Raw genomic sequence first — 22912 nt, forward strand, 5'->3', positions numbered from 1 at the left:
CAGATGGGGTTACTGGTTACAAAGTGTTTCTTAGCAGTTCCTTGTACATTTTTAAAAGGTATTTTATTGTATAGCACAAGACTATATTGATTTTAAATGCTTGATATTAAAGTAAATTAATTTAGGCATTTACAACATTATAATGAACAAAATGAAAAATGGATATTCATTTTATAGTCAATAACTGATAAATGCAAAATTTTATTTTGTGTAAAAAAAAAAAAAAAACTAAAAAACATCAAAAAAAATATATTTTTTTAAATTAACTATGATGACAACAAATGTCATTTAAATGTAAAAATAAAGGAAATAAGCATCAAATATCCAATATTAACAGAATTATATCCCATTCCAATCAATACTGATTAATTTAAGAAGTCTAATTTCATCCTTCAAAACTAAGCCATGGGATTCTAAGAAAAAGTAGCGTGCACTAAATAAATTGTAGATCAGCCCAGGGCATGTGGGACTCTTGACGCTGATATACAAAGTTAATATGGAGCGTGTTGTCTTGCTGATGTAGTTGCCATCATCTTTGTTCTGACTGGGCCTGTCAGAGAGACTCAGCTGCAGTGCTGGGCCCGCTGGCAATTACTGTTATTAGAGCCGTCACAATCACTTCAGATTCATCCTCTCGCAGCATCACTAAACAGACCCGCGTGTGTGTGTGTGACAGTATTTTATTTGTGGGTCTCCTTTTCGCATTTTAAACACATTTTCACTGTGTAAATATCACTGTTAAATTCAGTGTTTTGAGTTACCAGTGGATTTATGTCTAATATAAAGCGGTCATATTATTAGCGATCACTTTTACTTGATTTGTTGTAGCAAAAGAGTTCATGTCAGACATGTGATAAGCAAGGCTTTATGGACTTCTCAGAAATTAGGATTCACAGATAAACAAACGCAAGTGAATACTTTAGGTTTGTCTGGCAGAAAACCTGATGAAAGATCTCTAACAAAGGATGTGAACCTATTTTCCTTTGTTCTTTAAAATCCTCTAACAAGATGCATTGATGTATCTTGCTTTTACACAACCACCAAATCGTCTGGATTTGAGGGCAAAGCTCTCTGTCGTTCTCCTAAATCTATCCCGAGAGAGACAGCCAAACTGGTGTTTTGTATTCTCTCAGCGTTTTTTCCTGAGAAATGTATACATTGTACAAACAAGAAAATGAAATCACGTGTTAGTCCTGCAGCAATAAGATTTTTCATAGTTTCTAATCAGCAACATGGTTGACCTGAATCACTGAATCATTAAAACATGAACCTGTTCTGAACCATGCCATTTTTCTCCTCTCTGACCATGTTTACATGCACATTAAATATCATAATTTGTTCATATTGCTGTTATGTTAACGTTAAGTGTTAAACTGGTTTTCATTAACCAATTATGCCAATATTCTGGTTTCTAGAAATCTGAACAAGACAGCTGTCATGTAGTAGTATTATTAATCTGAATTCTTTGTTATTTGAACACTAAAGTAATGCTTAATGCTACAGTGTTTGTGAATAAGTTATAGAAGAAATATTTTTTGTGCTTTGTACAAACATTAAAGCTAAATTCTGTTATTTTAGTTTTAACAAATTGAAAGAGAAAAAGGTTTGATTTCCCTGCCCCATCTGCAATTAGTCAGACAAATAGATAACTCACACTACTGGTTGAGCCAGCATTGCTACAGTATGTTAGACTAAACAAAGCAATGTTATAATGAGTCACAGTGTTAGACTTTTTATGGAAATCAAACTGCAAATGGTTTACTTATAGCTGTCGCTACACATTAAGCTGGAATATGAGGATGTTCTAACATTTTGTTTTACCATTAAAATTTCAGCCTTTAAAGAAAGGAATATAAATCAACATACAGACAGCTGAAAGCACTGCAAGTCTTATGACCTACATTTTACAACTCATTGCATTTTTGTATGCTGTTCTCAAAGACATGAATGAGAATTAATGAGTTGACTAAATTACTGTGAACTACAGTGATGTAAATCACTGTACTACTAACACTGTCACAAGAGCAAGCAAATAGCTGGAAAGAACATACATGTCCTGCTCTATGCATGCTGATTATGTTTGTAAGGCTGATCGCATGCATACATGAATCCACCACCTAAACAGCTCTTTCGGAAAAAATGTATAGTCATTTATAGTGTTATATACTGTCAATTTCTTGGGTAAAATCCAGTCATAGGATTTCAGTTTAACAAGATTGGTATTGTCTTGTAAGTTTGATAGACATCCCATGGTGATTTTGCATTGGTTTTTAAATTGGTCACACAAATTCACAACATAAAGCTGCTTGGTTTCAAAGACTTCTGTTTGAGCTGTGCTTCATACATCACCAAACCTTTGCCAATGGACAGTTTTTTTTTGTCCACAAAATTTTGTTAATTTGACCTCACCTTAAAAGGATAGCCCTAGTTTACCCAAAGAATTAAGTCATCATTTACTCACTCTGATGTTGTTCTGATGCCGTTTTACCTTCTTTCAAGTTATACTTTTAATCATTTTGATTTCCTGCAACTTATGTGCTTTTTCTGGGCGAGTCAGAGTAAACTGATGCACTAATAGAGTCTCATGAGTGCACTACTGTGCACAGAAACCAACGGCCAAGGTTAGAAATTTGGTTTAATAATACATTAAATTCCAGTTTGTTTTTCACCAAACCCTGTCGTATATCCCCAGAACACTTGGAGAATATGATTCTGTGCTATTTTGTGTCTTTTTTTAACATCTTAATGCTTGCTGCTATTCACAGCCTTTAAGCGCGAGGAGGACATTCCTTTAAATTTCTCCTTATGTGGACTAAAAAGTAAAGAAGGCAATGGAGCATTATAAAATCTTAATTTTAATTTTTGTCTCAACTATCCCTTTAAAGGCTGAACCAGAATATAGACCTTAATCCAACAATAATGTGTATGTAAACATGGTCACTGTGGTGAAATATATTGGTGAGTATGTTGAAGAACAAGCTTGTGTCTCATTACACTTCCCACTGCGTGTACCTTCCTCCTCTCCCAGCCGAGTCATGATATTAGTTCCCAGAGCTTTCCACCGAGGGGTCGGCGCTCCTTCAGAGTGCCATTACTGCCTCGGTAAGGATTACAAAAGAGCAGGACAATGGATTTATGGACATTGATTGCACTACTGCGTCGGCTACGGCGCAGGCAGCTCAAAGACAGTGCGCGAGGGGAAAGAGGTGTAAACAAAGGCCTAGTAGATGGCCCCACAGTCTGACATATTTCCTGCGTTGAACAGTGAAGGCGCGTCGCCTTGACTACCAGCCTGTCACCGCAGAAGGAACAGCCGCAGCCTTATGCAAGACAACCTGCCTGGACCACGGGAAAAACAAGTGTCTTAGCTGTATCTTACCCTCAGAAAGACTAACACATACACGCACGTACACACCAACTCTACTCTGGTCCCTCCTGGCTGGCTTTCTTCAAGTGTTATTGACAGTGTGGCTGTGGGCGGGTTGCTGCACTGTGACAATCAGCCTCAAAGATCAATTTTTAGCACTTGTCACAGCCTAAAAAAGCCAAGTAAATCAGCCAAACGAAACCAAAGAGGTGAATAGAGACAAAAAGGAAGTGACCTCATAACACCCGAGCACCCACCATCCTGAATTGTAAATCATATTGAGTGTGTTTAGCGATACGCAACCCTGTTTCCACCCTTCCTCGCTTCACATCGAATGGGGCAACAATGGATTCTTAATGAAAATCAGCGGGCAGAACGCGGGAACACAGACGCCGACTCTGATTGCCATCAATTTCCCATTTGCAGTCACAAGGAGAAAAAAACGTGCAAACTGTGTTTGCATATCTGATTATTGCATAAATCAGATCTTGATTTTTCATTTGGAAATCCTTCAGGAAAACAAGAAAAACAGCAAAACAAGCCAAATGCAGACAAACGAAAGCGGTGGTGTAGGCGAAGTGTAACGAGCCCCTTCAACTTAATGTGCTTTGGGTTTCTATCAATTAAGCTGTTTGCCCTCAGCAATCTTCAGAGCTTTTTAATCCAAAGTTTTTATGGTTTCCTGTCATATCATTTAGTTTTTAAAGCCCCTATATTTCCGTTCCACTAGCTGCACCAAACAAAACTGCAAAAATAACTTGATTTTAATATTTTCTGTGAAATAATAAATATATAAATATTGCCTGTGCAAACTTTGGTTATTATGCAGTTGCTATGCGGTTGCTGGGGTGTTCACTTTCTGATCTCATACTGGCCCCACTAATGTTTCCAAACAGGTTTCACACTGTTACTGCTCCCCGTCTGCCATTGGTCTGACAGAACAGATAGCCACGCCCCAAACTCACTCCATAGGTTGAGCTGCTGTTGCTGTGTGCTTCTTGTCTAGATTCTTAAACAAATAGAGCTATGTTTTGAAAGCGCCTGACAGTGTTAATATTTTTTAACATACAAATGGCTTACTTATAGTTGTCTCTGTATATTAAGCTGAGTTAAAAGCATATTAACTGAATAAATGTACATCAGCTTTGAGCGCTGCTGGGCTCTGACTCACTTTAGCAGTGATCTAGTTTTGATTTGTTGCTCATGCTATTGTTGCTTTTCTCTGCTATCTGTGAAGCTTTTGTCACTGCCTGTCTTGAGACTGTATGAATTTTACGAGGTCTCTTTTATAGAGCTCTGTCTCGCAGGATGACATATACATGCTATCCTGACTTCTGCTTTGTAGCACACAGCAGATCAAAGAAGCAGCTTCTCCGTTTTATTTTTACTTTCACATCCTCTCTGTTGTAGTCTGTTTTTATTAGATTTGCAGTTGCACTTTGGTGTTATCAAGGTATCAAACTCCACAGCAAGAGTGGGAGCTGAGACAAGTCCCAACATTTTCTTGAACATCATCATATCAAACACATATCATATTTCTGGTCAACTTTGTTAAAACATGTACATTGCAGCCTAAGGGTTAAGGTTTGTGTCCCAAATGACACAGTATACACCATGCACTTATACTCCACACAATGCACTCTCTACCATCTATTGAAGTCCCTCCTCGTTTGGTACACAAGAAAAGATGCAACACCTGAGTGCATGAAGTGTCTATTGTTTGGACCTTTTCTTTGCTTTCTTATAGACCTCCTTGATTGTAGCAGTCAACATTTTGTACAGCAGCAATGCATCTAAAACTTTTTTCTCTCCTTCTCTCTGTGGAGGAGGAACAAAACCGAGGCAAACCCAACTGGGAGCATCTGAATGAGGACCTCCATGTGCTCATCACGGTGGAGGATGCCCAGAACCGGGCTGAGATCAAGCTTAAGCGTGCAGTGGAGGAGGTTAACAAGCTACTCGTGCCTGCGGTGAGTACCACTGCTTTCCTTGTTACACACTTCCTTTCTCGTCATTGTAGTTGCAAAAGACTCTTGAATATAACACATCATGCTTATTTTGCCTATCTGACGTTATATGTGTCAAAATGACAGGAAGTGGGCTTTTGAAGTTACAGTATATGCCATGGGCTTTGCTCACACAATAAATTGGCCCCTGCAAGCATCAGTACAGGTTCTGTTCACAAGCTATGTGTGTGTGTGTGTGAGTGATTTTATGATCTGTCTCACTGTGATGTTTAACTATTCCCATAATTTGGAGTTTTTATGCACACTATTATATCCAACTCTCCAAGTGCAAATATAATATAATCATCAGCACTTGCCCTTTAAAACTGATTATCACTGATTGCTTTGTGGCAATTTACTGGACATCTAAACAGAAACATTCCAGACAGCTTCTCTCAGCAAATAAAGCCTTGAAGCTTTGAAAGACTTCCCATGGAGATTTTGCATTGGTTTTTAAATTGGTCCCACAAATTCAGCTGTTTCATTCAACATAATTCATTTTTGTAACAGGACAATTTATTATGACATCATGCAACAAGTACGCATGGTTCCGGGTCCATCAGACAAGCTTTTTTTAGTGACTAAGCATTATATAGCACAGTAATCTTTGTGGCTTTTAGTTATTACAAAGTGATGCGTATGGTTTAGTAAAGAAATACACCACATGCATAATTATTAGGTACTGATGATATTTTTTTTTCCCAAGCACATTTTACCAATGACAAACCACATCAATCTTAATTCGTTATTTTGATTTTTTTTTTAATTGATTTTTTTGTGATTTTTAATTGTCATTGATTGTTGGTAGTTAATATTTATTTATATTTAGGTGTGCAGAACTATTAGGCCATAATACAAAATAAAATATGGTAAGAAAATACCGTAATACAGAAATTGCAAAGTTAAGACATTGGACAGCAAAATGTTCGCTGGGTCAACAAGGTCAGAAAAAAACAGGTGGAGAAGAAAAGACACATGTTAACTGCAAAAGATTTAAGAATCAATGTGAAGAATTAGGTGTAAAACCATCAGGAACCATTTAGACTCCAGCGCCACCATTTTTCCAGAACTGCAGGTGTCAGGTTCTCAGAGACTTTGCAGTATTTTGATCGAAGTTATTTTTTTTTACATTTGCTTGATTTTTATTGATATATGATTTCATAAAGATGCAGCATGTGCCATGGTGAAAGAGATACTGAATCTTGTTTGATAATGTATTCTTATATTAGTTGTAGTATTAGTAACATTTGTTTATTAGTAATGCTCTTATATCAGTTACAGTCACAGCACATTAGAACGTGTGTATCTGTGATTGCATGTGGCCCTTAAAACATTTTCCTCTTTCGTTTCCTTTCCTTTTCGTGTCACTTGATGAGTGGGAAGTGAAACATTCTCCAAACGCTCTCCTGACAAATGGGAAGTGCTGTGCAGGGCTGGTGTGGTTGAGTAATCAGTCACTCGAAACATTCTCTAAGCTAACCCTTGCATCACTGTCATTTAACTCTGTATGAGCGGGTTGGAAGAACAGGGTCAAGTCAGCCTGTATGGTCGTAAATTAAAGTATTTTAAATGCTCGAAATGTCAGTGAGGCAGTTGGAGTATGCAAGCATACTCACTACTGTAGCTCTGTTTGGCTAAGCAGCGTTTTAAAGCATCATAGAAGTACTTCCAATCAAAAACTGTTCCAAACAGTATGCAGCTAAAGCATGAAAGTCAAGCGAAATTTTGATTGTAAATAATGTATTGCATTCAGTGCTTAAAAGGAGTGTTGGTCTAATTAATTTGAACTATTTTTGTTATCATTAGTCTTCTGAATCATTAGCTTATGCTAATGGCAATATGCTAATGATAATGGAATCCATTTTTTATGTGTGTTGGATAAGTATGTGAGTGATGTGTATGAATAAACATAAATTATGCTGTCTTATGTATCTGCATATATTAACAGTATACTGTGTTAATGTACCTGACATGGATAGATAATAATACACAGCAAATGTTGAGCTTTTAGATTCCAGGGTCAACATTCTATTATTCTCTAACACTAGTGGTTTAAGATTTATGAGGTCACAGGACCTTAAAAGTCAAATCATGTGATGAGGAAGTAAGTGCATTAAGGTCACAGTCTTTAGTTTATACAGTACGAACTGTTGTAGACAGATTCCAGAGCTCCGAGAGTCTACTAATGACTACTGCATGACCAGTGAGTCCTGCCTAAATTATTTCATTAGCCGTTGGGCATTCATGAAGTGCTGAGAATTCAGATGCTTACAGATGCTGCTTACTCTGTTCGTGCTGCATTGTTGCAAAATGTACACAGTTTCTGAAAAAAATGCTGTAGTTATGAGTGGAGTACTTCTGCACAATCCATGAGACTGGCCTTGCATGAAAGTTTACAACAGGAATAAAAATTGGGGCTTACAGAAACTGTTATTTTGGTCAGTCTAGCCTAAAGTTTTCCTTTCTTTTGCCCTGCTGTCCTGTCAACTTTCAAGCATATTACTGATTGTTTTTGCTCTTGTGCAGTCTGTGTATATACGTGTATGCCACATTACACATTTTTGTGGTATAAATTGTGCTTATGATGTGGCTTCCTTGCAGTGTTAACATTATGGCGCCTATAACTGTACAAATTGTTATATTTTGGTCAGAATTGTGGTGTAGTGCAATGGTTCTCAACCCTGGTTCTGGAGTACCCTTAACAGTACTCAATTTGGATGTCTCTTTTATCTGTCATTTCATTTCTTTGTGTCTTTGTTAATGAGCTGATGAGTAGATTCAGGTGAGTTTGATTAGGGAAACACAAAATGTGCAGAGTTGGGGGTACTTCAGGGCAAGGGTTGAGAATTAGTTGAGAATAGTGGGGTAGTACTGTATATGTGCTAATGACATTACAATGTCATTAGCACATATACTACCTGGAGTGCTACAGTCCTATAGAGTTTAGCTCCAACCTTAGGGCCTTTTCGCACCACTTTAGTTCCAGAACTAAATGTACAGTAATAAAGTACTGGGACGATGTTGCGCAAACTGTTTCTCAGTACCATTTAAAGGGTTGCATTCACACCGAGAGTGTGTACTAGGACGTGACGTAAGCCAGTCAAAAGTGATGTCATTTGTGTGCGGCTTTCAACAACGTTAACAAAGAAGAACAACTTTAACAACAGGAGGATGGAGGACGCTGTGATCAGAGATGTGTTTTTGTTGCGTCTCGCGTGTTTCACAATAATGGACATGGAATGTCGACGTATACGTAAAGCGATTGAAAAAACAGAAAGGAGGACTAAGAATCTCCAACGACAACTGGCAGTGCTACATTTGCTACAAGTGCCTGCACTTCAGTGTCCATATATTTATCGCTGTTCTTCATACTTGCGAAATAAGTTCTCGAAAAAGGCAGTCCAGTACTAAAATCACACCCAGTTACTCCGGTGCGAAAATGCCCAAAAGTGGGTAGTTCCACAATTAGTTCTGGTACTATGAAAAGGTTCCTGTGGTGCAAAAGGCCCTCTTGAAAAAAAACCCACCTGCCTTGATTAGCTTGTTCAGGTGTGTTTGATTAGGGTTGGAGCAAAACTCTGTATGAAGTTAGCCACCTCTAACATACAAGAGCTACTGGCTCACACCCTGGGTCAGAGGTCTCCAACCTTACAACCCTGCTCCAATATACCTTCTTGTAGCTTACAAGTTACCTTAAACGCCATGATTAGCTGATTAGCTGGTTTTGGTATATTTGATTTGGGTTGGAGTGGAACTGGAGCTGAAAGGCACATATATGCAAATGAGAATAAATGCTACGAGAATAATTTTGTGTGCAAAGAAAACAAAAATAAGAACTTGTTGTGTTACTCTCATGAATGGCGGCAGACTGACCTGGAAGAGGCGCACAAAAAGTATTCTCGTAGCTTCATAACATTACGGTTGAACTACTGATGTCACTACTTTTCTGGGTCTTGACCATGCTAGTTGCGTTGTTGTCTATGCAGGGTCAGAAAGCTCTGGAATTTCATCAAAAACATCTTAATTTGTGTTCTGAAGATGAGCAAAGGTCTTATAGGTTTAGAATGAAATGAGGGTGAGTAATTAGTGACCGAGTTTTCATTTTTGGATGAACAAATCCTTAAAAATGTGACCACTGACAGTGCAAGTTAAAGACTTTCATGTCAAGTTTTAGAAAGACCAGTACATTGTGTGGCCACAGGAGGAAAGATGAAATATTATTGCTTCAGTTGGCTGTCATGGCAACTGCAAACACCTTCAATAAGCTCAGTGTGAACAGTCACACCTCCCCAATCAGTGGACCCACACTTTGGGTCTCAGTCTACCCTTTGGACACAATCTACAGCTACTACTGCGACAACAGCATAACATTTAACTTGATCCTTCATCTAAGAGCAATTCCCTTGTCTGGCAGCTAACTCCCAGATGGCCCACAGAGAGGCCGCCCCTTTCTTATCAAACCGTATGATGTCCGACAGTACCCTCCCACATCCCAGTGTAAAATCCATTAACACCTCTGTGTTTGCCTACAGGGACTTTTCTCTGTCAAATAGATGGAGGGAGGAATTTTTTCCTTTCTGTTTGTGATAAGATAATGGCCACTAGTGTTCTGCTCCAACTTCTGTAAAGATCTTTATAATCCCTGCTGAAATTTGCATACTGATTGATTGCATCTTGTGGCATTTGAGCTAGCAGTGCACCATTGGTGTTTGTGGAAAATGTCAACAAAATATATATCAGACCATTCCTAGAGTGAACTAAGATGCATTATAACGCAAATTATGTAGGGGGGGGGGGGGGGGTCACTTGCTGGATTGGCAGTCTACCTTCCAGGGAAAACTAGCAACCAAGGCACTTTATAGCAGCACGCCAGGAGTCGTCAGCTTGGCGTCATCTATTTTAAATCATCATCATTATCTACATCACCACCGTTCCTCTCATCATCATAATCAGCAGCACTGGCAGGAGTGGCAGCAGTTGGTGTGGTGCATGCAGGAAGCCAGTGACCAGCAGGATACTGCTAACACAGTCAAAAGCAATTATCATCAATGGCTTTGTGACAAATATATAAAAGCCTTTGCTTCACAATTGCATCTGATGTGCTGACTGAGGCAAGGTCTCACCAGACTCCCCTGAGCTTCTCTGTCTCTGATATGCAGGAAGGAAAGCTCATTTACATACCAGTGGCAACATGCTGATCTTTTCCATACAATAAAAGTGAATGGTGACTAGAGGCTGTCAAGGTAAAAAAAAAAAAAAGAACATGAAAGTACTATAACTGTAGGCCATATAACCTATATAACATGCACTTTATTTTCACTTTATTCTATATGCACTTAAGTCTTCTGAAGTCATATGATAACTTTATGTAAGGGAAAAGTCACATTTTAAATGTCACTATGCGCCATATTTAAATATCCTATATGTGAGATGGTGGACTTGTCATTTAAAGGCACAATATATAATTTTTCACCGCTAGAGGGCGCATATTCAAAAGAAACAAATGTGTAGTTTGATGACGCCGTGAATCATGAGAGTTGTCCTCTTCATCCCCACAGCCGATGCAATCTGAAGGGACTCGGGCAGAAATCATGTTCATGGATGAGCTAATGATTTATTAACATCGTAGTATGAAGCAGAGTGAGGCTTAAAGCCGGCGAAGTGAAACGAGGCTGCTGAACGAGCGTGACACTCGGCTCGAAAGCAGCAGAGCTTTTATTATGCCACAGTCGACCGCTTTCGCTCCTTCCGATCTTGCATATGTGGGGGAAAAAACAGCGCTGTTTTATCATACCAGATACATTTGAAAGATCTGTTGTAATGCTACTCTGTGCGGTCGTCACTGGTCTATTAAAATGCACAACATATTAAAGTATCTATGGTGTTTCCATGTTTTCTACAAAACAAAACCAGAGATCAAGGGGTTATGACGTCATTGGCAGGTGACACAATGACACTATAGACCCAGTCCATGTCACTAGTTAAAACTGCTTATTTCTCTGGATTTAAACATTCTTCGAAATATTTGGGATAACGTAAGTACACAAGTCAGGAAACTATATAACACTGTTCTAGTGGTTTTTGGATATTTTAATCAAAAAATCTTACATATTGTGCCTTTAATGTTGTTGTTTTTTTTCACACATAGTTATCATTTGACTTCAGAAGACTTGGAATATAACAATAAAGATGCATGGATGCTTTTTGAATTTTTTTTGGTGCTTGACAGCCCTTTGTGACTATTCACTTTCATTGTATCGAAGAGGACAAGCTTCAAAATTCTACTAAACTTCCATTGTTGTGTGCTTTTTGCATAATGACGCATCAGAGTTGTGAAATCGTGGACTGTGCATATGCTCTGAACATCTTAAAGCTGTCGGCTCATGGGGACTCTGATTTGGGTTACATCCCTGTCTTATTCCCCCATCTCTCTTCTATTTTCCTGTCTCTAAAAAAAAGGCCCAAAAAAACATAAGGTATTGGAATGAAATAAGTGTAAGAAAATGACAGTTTTATTTCAGGTAAATTATTTCTTTATATTTTCTTAAACCATGGAAATTCTGTGTTATCCTAATGCTCTGAAATGCGAAAGGATAAAAATATTTATCTTCATAGATAGTTTAAGTTTCAAACAACTTCACACTTTGCATGCTGTAGAAACCCAGAAGCATAGGATATGAGCTCATAGCCAAAGCATTAAGTACTTGTTTCCAAGGTCCAGGGGAGTGACACTGAGTTAGCTGTTGGTTATCATTATGTCCTTGAACAGAGAACTTAATATCATCTTGCTTGACATGGACCTGTCTGTTGTAAATGGCCAGGTTATAGTGACTTTTATATCCAGGAAGGAAATCCTATGTCCATGAGAGGGGGACAATCTTTAATGCTAATGTTCCATGTTCTACTCAAACTAAAGCTCTTAACCTCCTACATGTCACAGATGATTCATATTCCTGAAAAAAAAAAAACAGACACCTCGTGTCACTTCGCTGTGTGTATTTTCAGCTATGCTAAGCTGAACTATGACACAACTTCAGCACCAAATTACATGCACACCCCGGAGAAAGCTAATTTCAGAAAGCGTTTAAGGCCTTTATTTAGAACATAAGCCAGTAGGTAGTATCTAAACCTGTGGTGAGGTGAAGCACTTACCGCTATCTGTTAGCTCTCAATGTTCTCTCACTCTGTTTCCCCACCCTGTGTTAGTTGTAGCTAGGCCTAAATGGTCATTGCTGAAGGGACTACTTTAATTAAAGTCCTGTCTGTCAGCCGCCCCTCCATGGCTCCCAGCCTGAAGCCATGACAGATAGAGGCAGCTCTAATTGTCAGGGCTGGAGATAAAGTGAAATTTTAAATTGGGTGTGGAAGCACTACTACCACACAATGCACATACACACACACACACACCTCCCCTTTTTGACCCATGTGGTTGTCCAGCTGCGCCAGCAGTGGTGTTGAAGAAGAGGGGAAGTTAAGTAAACAGCAAGGGCCGAAGTACCCAAGCTCCCCTCTACCCAGCATGGCCTAGATTAGTGCATCCTATCACTCAACACTTCCTTCTTGGGATGAGATACTTCCAGCTTATCCATGAAAATCATAATTTGTAGGATCTGAGCTTTTATGTGTGTGTGAGTTTTGTGCGATTCATGGTGGCTGCTAACAGAAGCATCACTATTAGTGTTGCTCATTGTTCAGGGATGTCCAATCCAGCTCTTGGATGGCTACTGTCCTGCAGAGTTTATCTTCAGCCTGCTTCAGCACACCTACACGGAAGCTTCTAGTAATCTTGCAGACCTTGATTATCTGCTACAGTTGTGTTTAATCAGAGTTAAACTCTACAGGACAGAGGCCCTCCAGGAACACCCATGGTTAAGGGTAACATATCTGTCCCAAATCCCTATCCCTAACTTTCTTAACCCACTGTTACCCATCCCAAACTATGGAAATAAATGATAAAAGATATTAGTTTTTTTAGATAAAATGCGTGGATTAACATTGAAGGAAGGACCCAATCTACTGTACATCTAAAGCCCAAAGTTTACTTGATTTGATAGTGTGCGTGAACTCAGGCAGTTGACACATGCGCTCTAGAAAGCTTCATCTTATTCCAGTGTCTAAGTTATGACTAATAAAAAAGTCTTCTGTAATGTACTCTTTTAAAATAAATTTGCAGCAATTTCGTAAAACTGTCCCACAAGTGCTTGTCAATCCAGGTGTCTATTGTTATTGCAGTCTCCGCTGTTTTGTTGCTGTTATTGCTCCATCTTTTTAGTTTAATTTTCTGCTGTGAATCAGCGGCCTGGGCCAGTGTTGCCACCTTGTGGAACAACTGATTAGTGCAAAACATATTCAATGTGCATGTGCGACCTGCACATACAAAGTATGCACAGTTACAAAAACCAGGGGGTGGGCGTATAGTACGTGTGTAATATTGTGATCATGAAAGTCACGTCACACGCATTGTGTAAAAACTAAAGTATACTTTGGGCTTAAGAAACAGAATATTCAGGGACTTCATGGCGGACTTGGCCTGTAAGCAACTACCTCAAACTCTGAAAGCCAGCCACAATACCCTTGTATAATTTTTTCATGTTATCAGAAAATGTAACAATTGGACTTTTTGGATCTTTTTTTCTTAATTTCTTTCTAATTCGCATTTTTTGAGATTCTCAAACTCTTTTTGCCTAATTCTCCCACTGGCACACGTGCTCACGATGGGATTTTGAGCCCTGCAGATTGTGAGCGACTGCTGGGAGAAGCGTTTAAGAGGCAATACCTAGGCGGGGTATGCACAAGTTGTGTTTGGGAATTCCCGTGAAGTGCACAGCGAGTGTTAGTCACACATAACTGAATCTCTGCCTGCAAGATTGCACATGGACACCCTCACATCTTTGTAAGAATGCCTGAGTGGATGTAGAAGCAAAGGTGCATTATGGGTGAGCAGAGCCAATGTTGCTGTTTGTGACTCTGTTTTTTTTTTAGGGAGGCAGGAGAATGAAGGGCCCAGTGGTTTGTGGGAGGTTCCATCTGTTCCCTTCATGGCACAATAGGCTCCCTCTTGCATGACATGTTTTTCTGCCTCTCGCTGTTTCTCAGAGTGCTCAGCACTAGCAAAAAAGAGAGGTTGAATAGAGCCCATGCCTCTCTTGCAGAAATGTGTGTGTGTGTGTGTGTGTGTGTGTGTGTGTGTGTGTGTGTGTGTGTGTGTGTGTGTGTGTGTCTCTAAATAAGACATGTTGTGTTCATTTGTGTGTACGCACTTTCGGATCTCGAAAAATGACTGCACATTTTTGCTTTGTCCCTTTCTGCAGGTGCACATGCTACCTCCTTTTGTCCAAAGGTCTCCTTTCCATCAGTAATGTGACTTTGTACATATCGACGGGTGTAACTCTGTGTGTGGCTATGGTGTACGTGTGAACAGCAGGGCTGCTCTGTGGTCACATGATTGAGTAGTCATCCATGTCTTTGAGGCTGGGAGAGCATCAAAAGGCTCTTTGTTTACAACTGGAGTGTGGAAATCCTGAGCGGGCTCTTTGGCCCTACAGGGTTGGATAATGCTCCCAGTGGGGCTCATTCCCCTTCCCCTCCTCTGAGAGAGTCCAGCATCTTTTCTCTCCCTCTCATTCTGTTCTGTTATCTCTCTGTGTGTCCCTCCCTCAGTCTCTCATGATGTTATTGAGTAACGCTTTGTTTTGGAGCTAGTGTTGGTACAGTTCAGTTGCACAGGGAATAAAGGCTAGTTGGGGTTCACAGGGCAGAGAGTGCATTACTGTGGCAACTGTTTGAGAGGCCCCGTCCTCAAAGGAGAGCACCGGGTCATGTGACTGTATTACAGAGGGGCTTAAATCATCCACCCACCACCACTGCTTTCAGATTTTCAGCTACTTTAAAAAACAAGCTCACTCGTTCATAGGACCAGATGCAATCTGCAGATTTTTTCGCAGCTTCTACATTGACTCCATTGATGGAAAGTATGTGGAATTCTACCGAATGGATTTAAATGGGTTTAAATGTTGTTTACACTGACACAACCAATGCCATGTGTTTGGGACTCATGAACTGGGGTTCTGTTTGTCCAACTATTGGCAGATAGGAGAAGTGTATGAACCTGTTTGGTGACCCTGGTGGCCCTGAAATTACACACTTTACCTTAACAGAGAGGAACAGAGATTAGTACCATTTTATAAATGACAGATGTCTCTGTAAATTCTGCAGCAAATTCTCTTCAGCGTTCTGGGGTCCCAGATTCTTTGTGGACCTACTTATTTACACTCAAATCACCTTGTCCTTCTCTCTGCTACCTCTCTCTATCCCTTTTCAGGAATGAGGGAGTAATCCCTGTGTAAATAGAGGGATAGTGTAAAGATGCAGAATCCATGGCCGTTCTATCCAGCAGAATCTATCCAGCTTTTCTGCTCTGCCGAGCTCCAATAGAACAGCTTCCTCCCTCGGGCACCACGGAAACAAAATGTCACGAGCGAAATAAAGGCTCCCGTTCCAAGCATGTACCTTCTGTCAGTAAACGGCACTTTCCCCAATGCTGCACTTAGTCTTTAATGCACTGCTTGACTTTTCTTCTGAGGAAACACTGAAATCACTTGCGTGTTGTCATCTCTGCAACCTTTTCTTTTTAGTCTCTGACTTCCCTACAGTGCTGCAAGGGTAAAGAATGAATATGATACACTTTGATTGTTGATTGTGAAAGGGTATGTGAAAGATTGCCCTTTATAATTTTATGGGTTGATTTTTGGAATTTCTGTCAGGCCAATGCCAACAGAGACTAAAGGAAAAATTATTCAAATGAAGACAAACTGAAGACTGAATATTATGTTGAATGTTTTTAGGACATATTAAATGGATAGTTCACCCAAAAATTAAAATTACCCCATGATTTATTCACCCTCAAGCCATCCTAGATGTATATGCCTTTCTTCTTTCAGGTTAAATACAATTGGAGTTAAATTAAAAAAAAAAAAAATGTCCTGGCTCTTCCAAGCTTTATAATGGCGGTGAATGGGGATCGAGATTTTGAAGCCTAAGAAAGAGCTTTCATCCATCATAAAAATACTCCACACGGCTCCCGAGAGTTAATAAAGGCCTTTTAAAATGAAGCGATACATTTATGGAAGAAAATATCCATATTTAAAACTTTATAAACTGTAATCTCTAGCCTCCGCTAACTGTCGTATGCACATTTACTAGAGAGTGGCAATACGGAAGATGACGTAGGCATAGCGTAAGCTCCGGTGAGAATATGCTAATCTTGCAAGAGAGAAGTTATGTTTACAGCAAAGAAAAAAAACACCCTTTGTTTTTCTCCTCTTGGCTTATATCAAAATCCTCTGACATTTTTCTGTACAAATACTCATTTAGTACTTCTAATTTGTGACTGGTGTTTTGTTTTGCTCTCTCTTCTGTGCTTCTGTGAAGCTTTTATAAGACTGGTTTATTCATTCTTTATACTGTAGACATGTAGAGCATATACGTGTTTGTGCATCAATATCTGTAATGTGTGCTGTAAGTGTGACTTTTAGTAATCTTATCCAAGTTGGCTAGTCAATATCGGTCAGTCGTATCTGACATAAAAGATCCGCGAATAAAACTGTGACCAAAAACACCGTTAACTTAAGTGAATTATATAGTAATAATCAGCAATATGCTTTTCAATATGTGTTGACACAAATGACTTATTTGAATTTTTAGAAAATAAATACGTAGAGATGTTATTGCTTGGTGATGTCAGGAACCGATGAATCAGCTTTTTGAACCAGTTCAATGAGTCGATCTGTCTGAAAAGAACCGGTTCACAGAAATGAATCGGACTTTGCATCACTACCTACCTGCAGAGTCGAGATTGAATGAGAATGAGATGCTTCATTTGTGTTTGATCGGGTTTGGAGCTGAACCTTGCAGGAAGGTAGAGCTCCAGGAACAGGATTGGGCACCCCTCTTTTAATATAATTTTAGTTGCCTCTTCTCTAAAGCAGGGATTCTCAACTCTGGCCCTCAAGGTCCACTTTCCTGCAGAGTTTAGCTCCAACCTTGATCAAACTCACCTGCCTGTAACTTCCCACTGATCCTAAAGACTTTGAATAGCTTCTTCAGGTGTGTTTGATTAGGGTTGGATCTAAACTCTGCAGGAAAGTGGATCTTGAGGGCCAGAGCTGAAATCCCCAGCTCTAAAGTTTCTTAATACAGGGGTGTCCAGTCCTTCTCCTGGAGGACCACTGTCCTGCAGAGTTCAGCTCTAACCCCAATTAAACACACATGAACCAGCTAATCAGGGTCATACAGTTAATCTAGTCATACTAGAAACATCCAGCCAGCTAAACTCTACATGACAGTGGTCCTCCAGGTCCGAGTTTGGGTACCTTAAGTTTGGGTACTTAAGATATCTCAACAATACCTTAAACTGCTCAAGACACTGCTCAGATTCACCCATAGCCCAAATTATCTGTTATGCTGGCCACATTCATTTTATAGCTCTGTACTGTCAACAGATGCCTCATTTTCAACAGATATCTTTTTATTTCTCCTAAGGAATGAGACTGGGGTATAAGCTGGATACTTGTAGCAATTGCATTCAAACTCCTTCTAGGAGAACCAAATACGATATATTAAAGGGATCTCATTTGCGATTTTTCTTTCCTGTGGGTTGTCACTTCATGTCCCTCCTCATTTGGTTCAAGTTGGTTCATTACTCTGGTAGAATGTCATCATTAGCCGATGGTTCAGATTGGGCTTAGCAATGCTCTTCATTCAGACAGGAAAATAGTCCTTCTCATGCCGATGTTTAGAATTCGCATGCAGCATGAAGATGAATAATACAGGAACGCATGCATTTTTAAAGGGCAAAATTACTCAAATCTGTTTTTCAGACAGTCTGGGACAGACGTGGATGCTCTGTGGGAGCTGCTCTGCTGGAGGATAAGAAAATTCTGTGTGATGTTGAGGAGCACTTTCACTCGCTCTCTCTCTTTCTCGCACTTTTTTTAATTCCCCCGTCATGTTTTTGACTTTGTGACCAGCCTTTTTGTTGCAGTCCTCATTTTTTTGCATGTTGTGAGGGATCAAAGCTTCCTTTTATATGAACAGAGATAAGAGGGCTTTATTGTTATGGAGAGATGGCTAGTTGCAGGGTTACCGGGTAAGAATGTGTGTTTTGGAGAAGGAAAGAAAGTGTGTGTGCTTCTGCTAAACAATCAAAGTTTCACAACGATAAAGTGAGTCTTGGTGAGCTCTCTCTCTCTCTCTTTCTCAGTCTCTGTGTGCCGTCTCCTCAGTTCAAAGCCAGTTTGATGTATGAGACTTCCTCCTCCTCCTAATTGCACCTCTTTAATTCCAATGAGGAGGATGCCTACGCTCTGACAGCTAATCACTGACACGGCCCGCTTTACTCGGCAGTTGGGTGTACTTGTCTGGAAACTTCATGTCTGTTTCAACTGTGTGTGTGTGTGTGTGTGTGTGTGTGTGTGTGTGTGTGTGTGTGGTTTTGTTTTTTATTTAGTTTGTTTTCTGTTTCAACTGTGTGTGTCCTTGACATTGCGTGTGCACTGCCTTGCATTGTTTGCAGTAGAATTTCAGAGTCTCTTGCTGTGCTAAACTGGCAGACAGAACAGCTGGCAGAGCACCGTAACATTTCAGGCATCTGTTCTAATGTACTCAGGTAATATCTGACTTGCCATTAAGGCTACTTAAGTGGTTTGTTTTCTCTGATAAGTATGCAATAAAAAGATTTCAATATGATCTGAAATATTTCTCATCAGATTTTTCCAAGATCAAATTATCTGGACTATGCCAAGGATGTTAATGCAATATGAAATCTAAATTGACCCTATTTATTTATTTTATGGAAATTCCAAATCATTGGTACATGCCATTCCTAATTTAAACATTCATCTTCAGAATCATGTATCAAAACTTTCATTCTTCGGCTCATGTGACAAATTTCTCTTCTTTTTTAATCCCTTCCCTCTGACCATTTGTCTCCACTGTGGTATTTATGCATCCACTTTTCGCAATCCAAATAATTTCTGATAAATTGCTTTAAATGTCCTGTTTTACCCGGAAATAATCAGATTAAGTAAAATTAGTAGCAAATAGCATTTGCATACTGCGATTTATATCCCTTATGAAAATTAACCACGTTTTTATTATAGTAAATGTGTAGTAACCATACTGTATTTCTGTCATATTGATTACCTCCATAACCACAGGTTTATTACAAATACTGTCATTAAATTAAGGTTAGTGTATGGATACCATGGTAAATGTCCAAAAAGTAAATAAATAAAATGAAATGATATAGTAGTAGTACATAGTAACATAGTATCCATAGTACTTGTTTACTATGTTATATATTCATGCATACCATGGTACTTAAATATAGCAATTGTTTAGTTCCACTGTACACTACCATTCAAGGTTTGCAGTCATAAAGTTTTTACACTGTTTTTGAAAGAAGTCTGCATTTGTTTCATAAAAACAGTAAAATACTGTAGTAATATTGTGTAAAACTGTTATTTTGTAGAATATTATTACTTGAAAATATTATACTTTATAAATATTATTTTAACTTTGAATAACAATTTTGAATGGTAGTGTATTTGAGTATGTTGTTTTACCATGGTAATGCATTGAGTTTGCCATTGTGCTTACTGTGATGGTCTCACATGGTAATACTCTGGTACTTTAAAATAAATACTAAACAAAATACTGTTTCATTACTATTTTACCAAGTAAAAGGAGTAGCAAATAGCATTTCAAATTGACTTTAAAGGGATAGTCACAAAACAAAAAAAAATCTGTTGTCATTTACCATCAACTTGTTCCAAACCTGTGCAAGTTTCCTTCTTCTGTTGAACACAAAAGAAAATGTTTTGTAGAATGCCGGTAACCAAATAGTCAATGGTAGCCTTTGACTTCCATAATATGTCAAAATAAATAAATACTATGGATGTCCTGGCTACCCTCAACTTTTTGGATGGCCAAAAAGGGCCATATTCTAGCATTTTTTTTTCCCTGAAGTCTACTTATGTTAGTCAAGGTTATTTAATTTAGTTCTACATAACAGGTTCCACCCTCTCATTGATCTTCAGACCGTTTGTAATACTGTAAAGTCATTATACCACTAGATGCTAGTAGGCATTTCTAAGCTGCTCGACATTTAGATGTAGATGTTTTGTGAACATGGACTCATTAGTGTGCTTTGAGGCATCAATACTGAACAACTTATTTTTAAAGCTTAGTTTCAGTAAATGGTATAATGGAATTAGGAGACCGTTTTGTGTAATTAACATTGCAGTGTGTTTGCATACTCTTTTATTCTACTTTGTTTTAAAAGAAAATCCCCTTCTTCTAGATAGTCTTCTTTTAATTTCCTTTTCACTGTCCTTCACAGTCCAGTAAATGTCAGAAATGTTTTTCCAAGCAAGGCAGATTGATTAAAATGACAAATTATGAATAAAAGTTTTAAATATATGGGCTATTATTGCACTTGATTGAGAAGCGTATTACGTTATCTGTCATCTCATACCTTTATTACACTTCCAAATCATGCGAACAGGATTGGAGTGAATTAACATACGGGTTTGTCTTCATTTAGTCTCGAACCAGACTGCACATCTTTGTGTGAACTCTGTTGTTTAATACTCCTAATACATCTTGTCTGCTTAGTGTGTTACTGTTGTTTATGGGCCACAGAACAGATGAGGATTTTATTCGACAGAGCCTGCATTTGTATGCACACAGACGCAGACACATACGCAGAGTTCTGGCACCAGGGACACTTGCACTACTTCCTTCTCTCAAAGCCAATTAACATGAAACCTCATGTGCACGAAACTATCTAAGACTATACAGGTTTGCAGCTGAATTCATGCATGTTCACATACTGTCTCTCCAAACGCACAAGTGTACATACACAAGTCTATCTATTTCTCTCGCTCACTCCCTCTCGGGGCATTGTGACCCTGAGTATTTTCCCTCACATCCAGGAAAGGCTACTTCCCTGCCTCTTACCGAAATAACCTGCAGTCTAATTTTAACCTATGGGTGTTCAGACAAAGAATGGAGCTCATGATCTTTGCACTTATTTATGTGCCTAAATTTACCCTGAAGTTTTAGTGGAGGCTGAAATTGTCAATAAGGCATAGCTGATGTATTCTCAGTGGGATTTGGCACTAAAAAGACTACAATAGTATTATAACCAATGTTTTTTGGACATGTACTATGGTAGAACTGTGTTGTTGTTGTTTTTTTGTTGTTGTTTTTTTTTTTTTTTTGTTGTTGAGAAAAAGAACTTGAACTCGTCACACCATGGTATAGCATATTGATGTATAGCATATGGTGTATATATAATACTTACGGAAATACCATGGTAAATGTCCAAATGTTTTTATTTTAATTTAATTTAATTCGATTTATATTATATTATCCATGGTACTTGTTTAGGTAGACTTCTGAAAGTCTATCTTATGTACCATGATGTTCTTGAAAGTACTTTGTAATACTATGTAAATACCATGGTACATAAATAGTACACTACTGTTCAAAGGTTTGCCGTCTGAAAGATTTGGCATTGTTTTTGAGTCTCTTATACTCACTAAGGCTAGATTTATTTGATAGAAAATGCAGTAAAGCTGGATGGTAATGCATTGTGTTTCCCACTGTGTTTACTGTAGTGATGGTATTACATGCTAATACTCTGGTCCTTTAAAATAGACCATGACATTAACATGCTCAATATACTGTGGAAGTACCATTATCCAAAAAACCTTGGTATTACAGTGGCACTTTTTGTTCCTAGGAAGTACCATAGATTTGTTTAGACATGTTCCATGGTAATTCTGTGGGTTGCTTGGAGTCCAATATAAATACAATTGTTTATTAATATAGTTTGTGTCAGTGTAGGATGTTCTTAATTAATTTCCTTCTCAATTAGCAAGTGCTCATCACATCAGCAAGCCAGTTACAAGAGGTATGGCAAGGAGGCTGAACATAAATATTATATTAAGCTGTAATTATTTTCATAAAGCAGTTTTAATCTTCACAATGACTGTACTTGTGAATGTGTGTAAGCGTGTGAAAGCAAGCAGGAAATATGTGTTGAGTTATGCTTGTCTTTATGTCTCTGTGGGGAGGATCTATCGTATGTGCAGCTGTGCAGCAATCAGACTCACAGCTGATTTTTAGTTTGTTCTTGACGTCAGAAATCCAGGCAGCGTTATTGCACTTAAGGTCAAACCATCCTGACCAGCCTGACCCAGCAACATGGACTCAAACCGATAGCATGAGATTGGGGTGGGGCTATCTGTTTAAATGACCAATGGAAGGCAGGGGGAACGTTCATAAAATCTGTCAGCTTATTAGTGTGTTCAAAAAATACTTATGATGTCTTATGATTTGTTTACTTGTGCTATTGGTATATTGATTTGTAAGTACTGTAAATGCTTAAAAATGACTGACTTTTCATAGTTATCAAGTTTGTTGTACATGTAAAAATCAGTTTTTGTGAAGTTTATCTCTGGAAGGAGTCTGT

At 38.7% G+C, this 22912-nt stretch overlaps 1 protein-coding gene across 4 annotated transcripts in view; it reads left to right on the plus strand.

The window, feature by feature from the left end:
- Positions 1 to 22912, plus strand: part of qkib (QKI, KH domain containing, RNA binding b) — a 98851-nt gene that overhangs the window by 54041 nt on the left and 21898 nt on the right. For all 4 annotated transcript variants that reach the window (XM_042736339.1, XM_042736342.1, XM_042736338.1 and 1 more), the window contains exon 4: positions 5194 to 5337. In XM_042736339.1, the coding sequence (XP_042592273.1) occupies positions 5194 to 5337 (144 nt within the window). The remainder of the gene's footprint in view (positions 1 to 5193; positions 5338 to 22912) is intronic.

The sequence above is a fragment of the Cyprinus carpio genome, chromosome B13, assembly GCF_018340385.1.
Source record: "Cyprinus carpio isolate SPL01 chromosome B13, ASM1834038v1, whole genome shotgun sequence".
Classification (NCBI taxonomy): domain Eukaryota; kingdom Metazoa; phylum Chordata; class Actinopteri; order Cypriniformes; family Cyprinidae; genus Cyprinus; species Cyprinus carpio.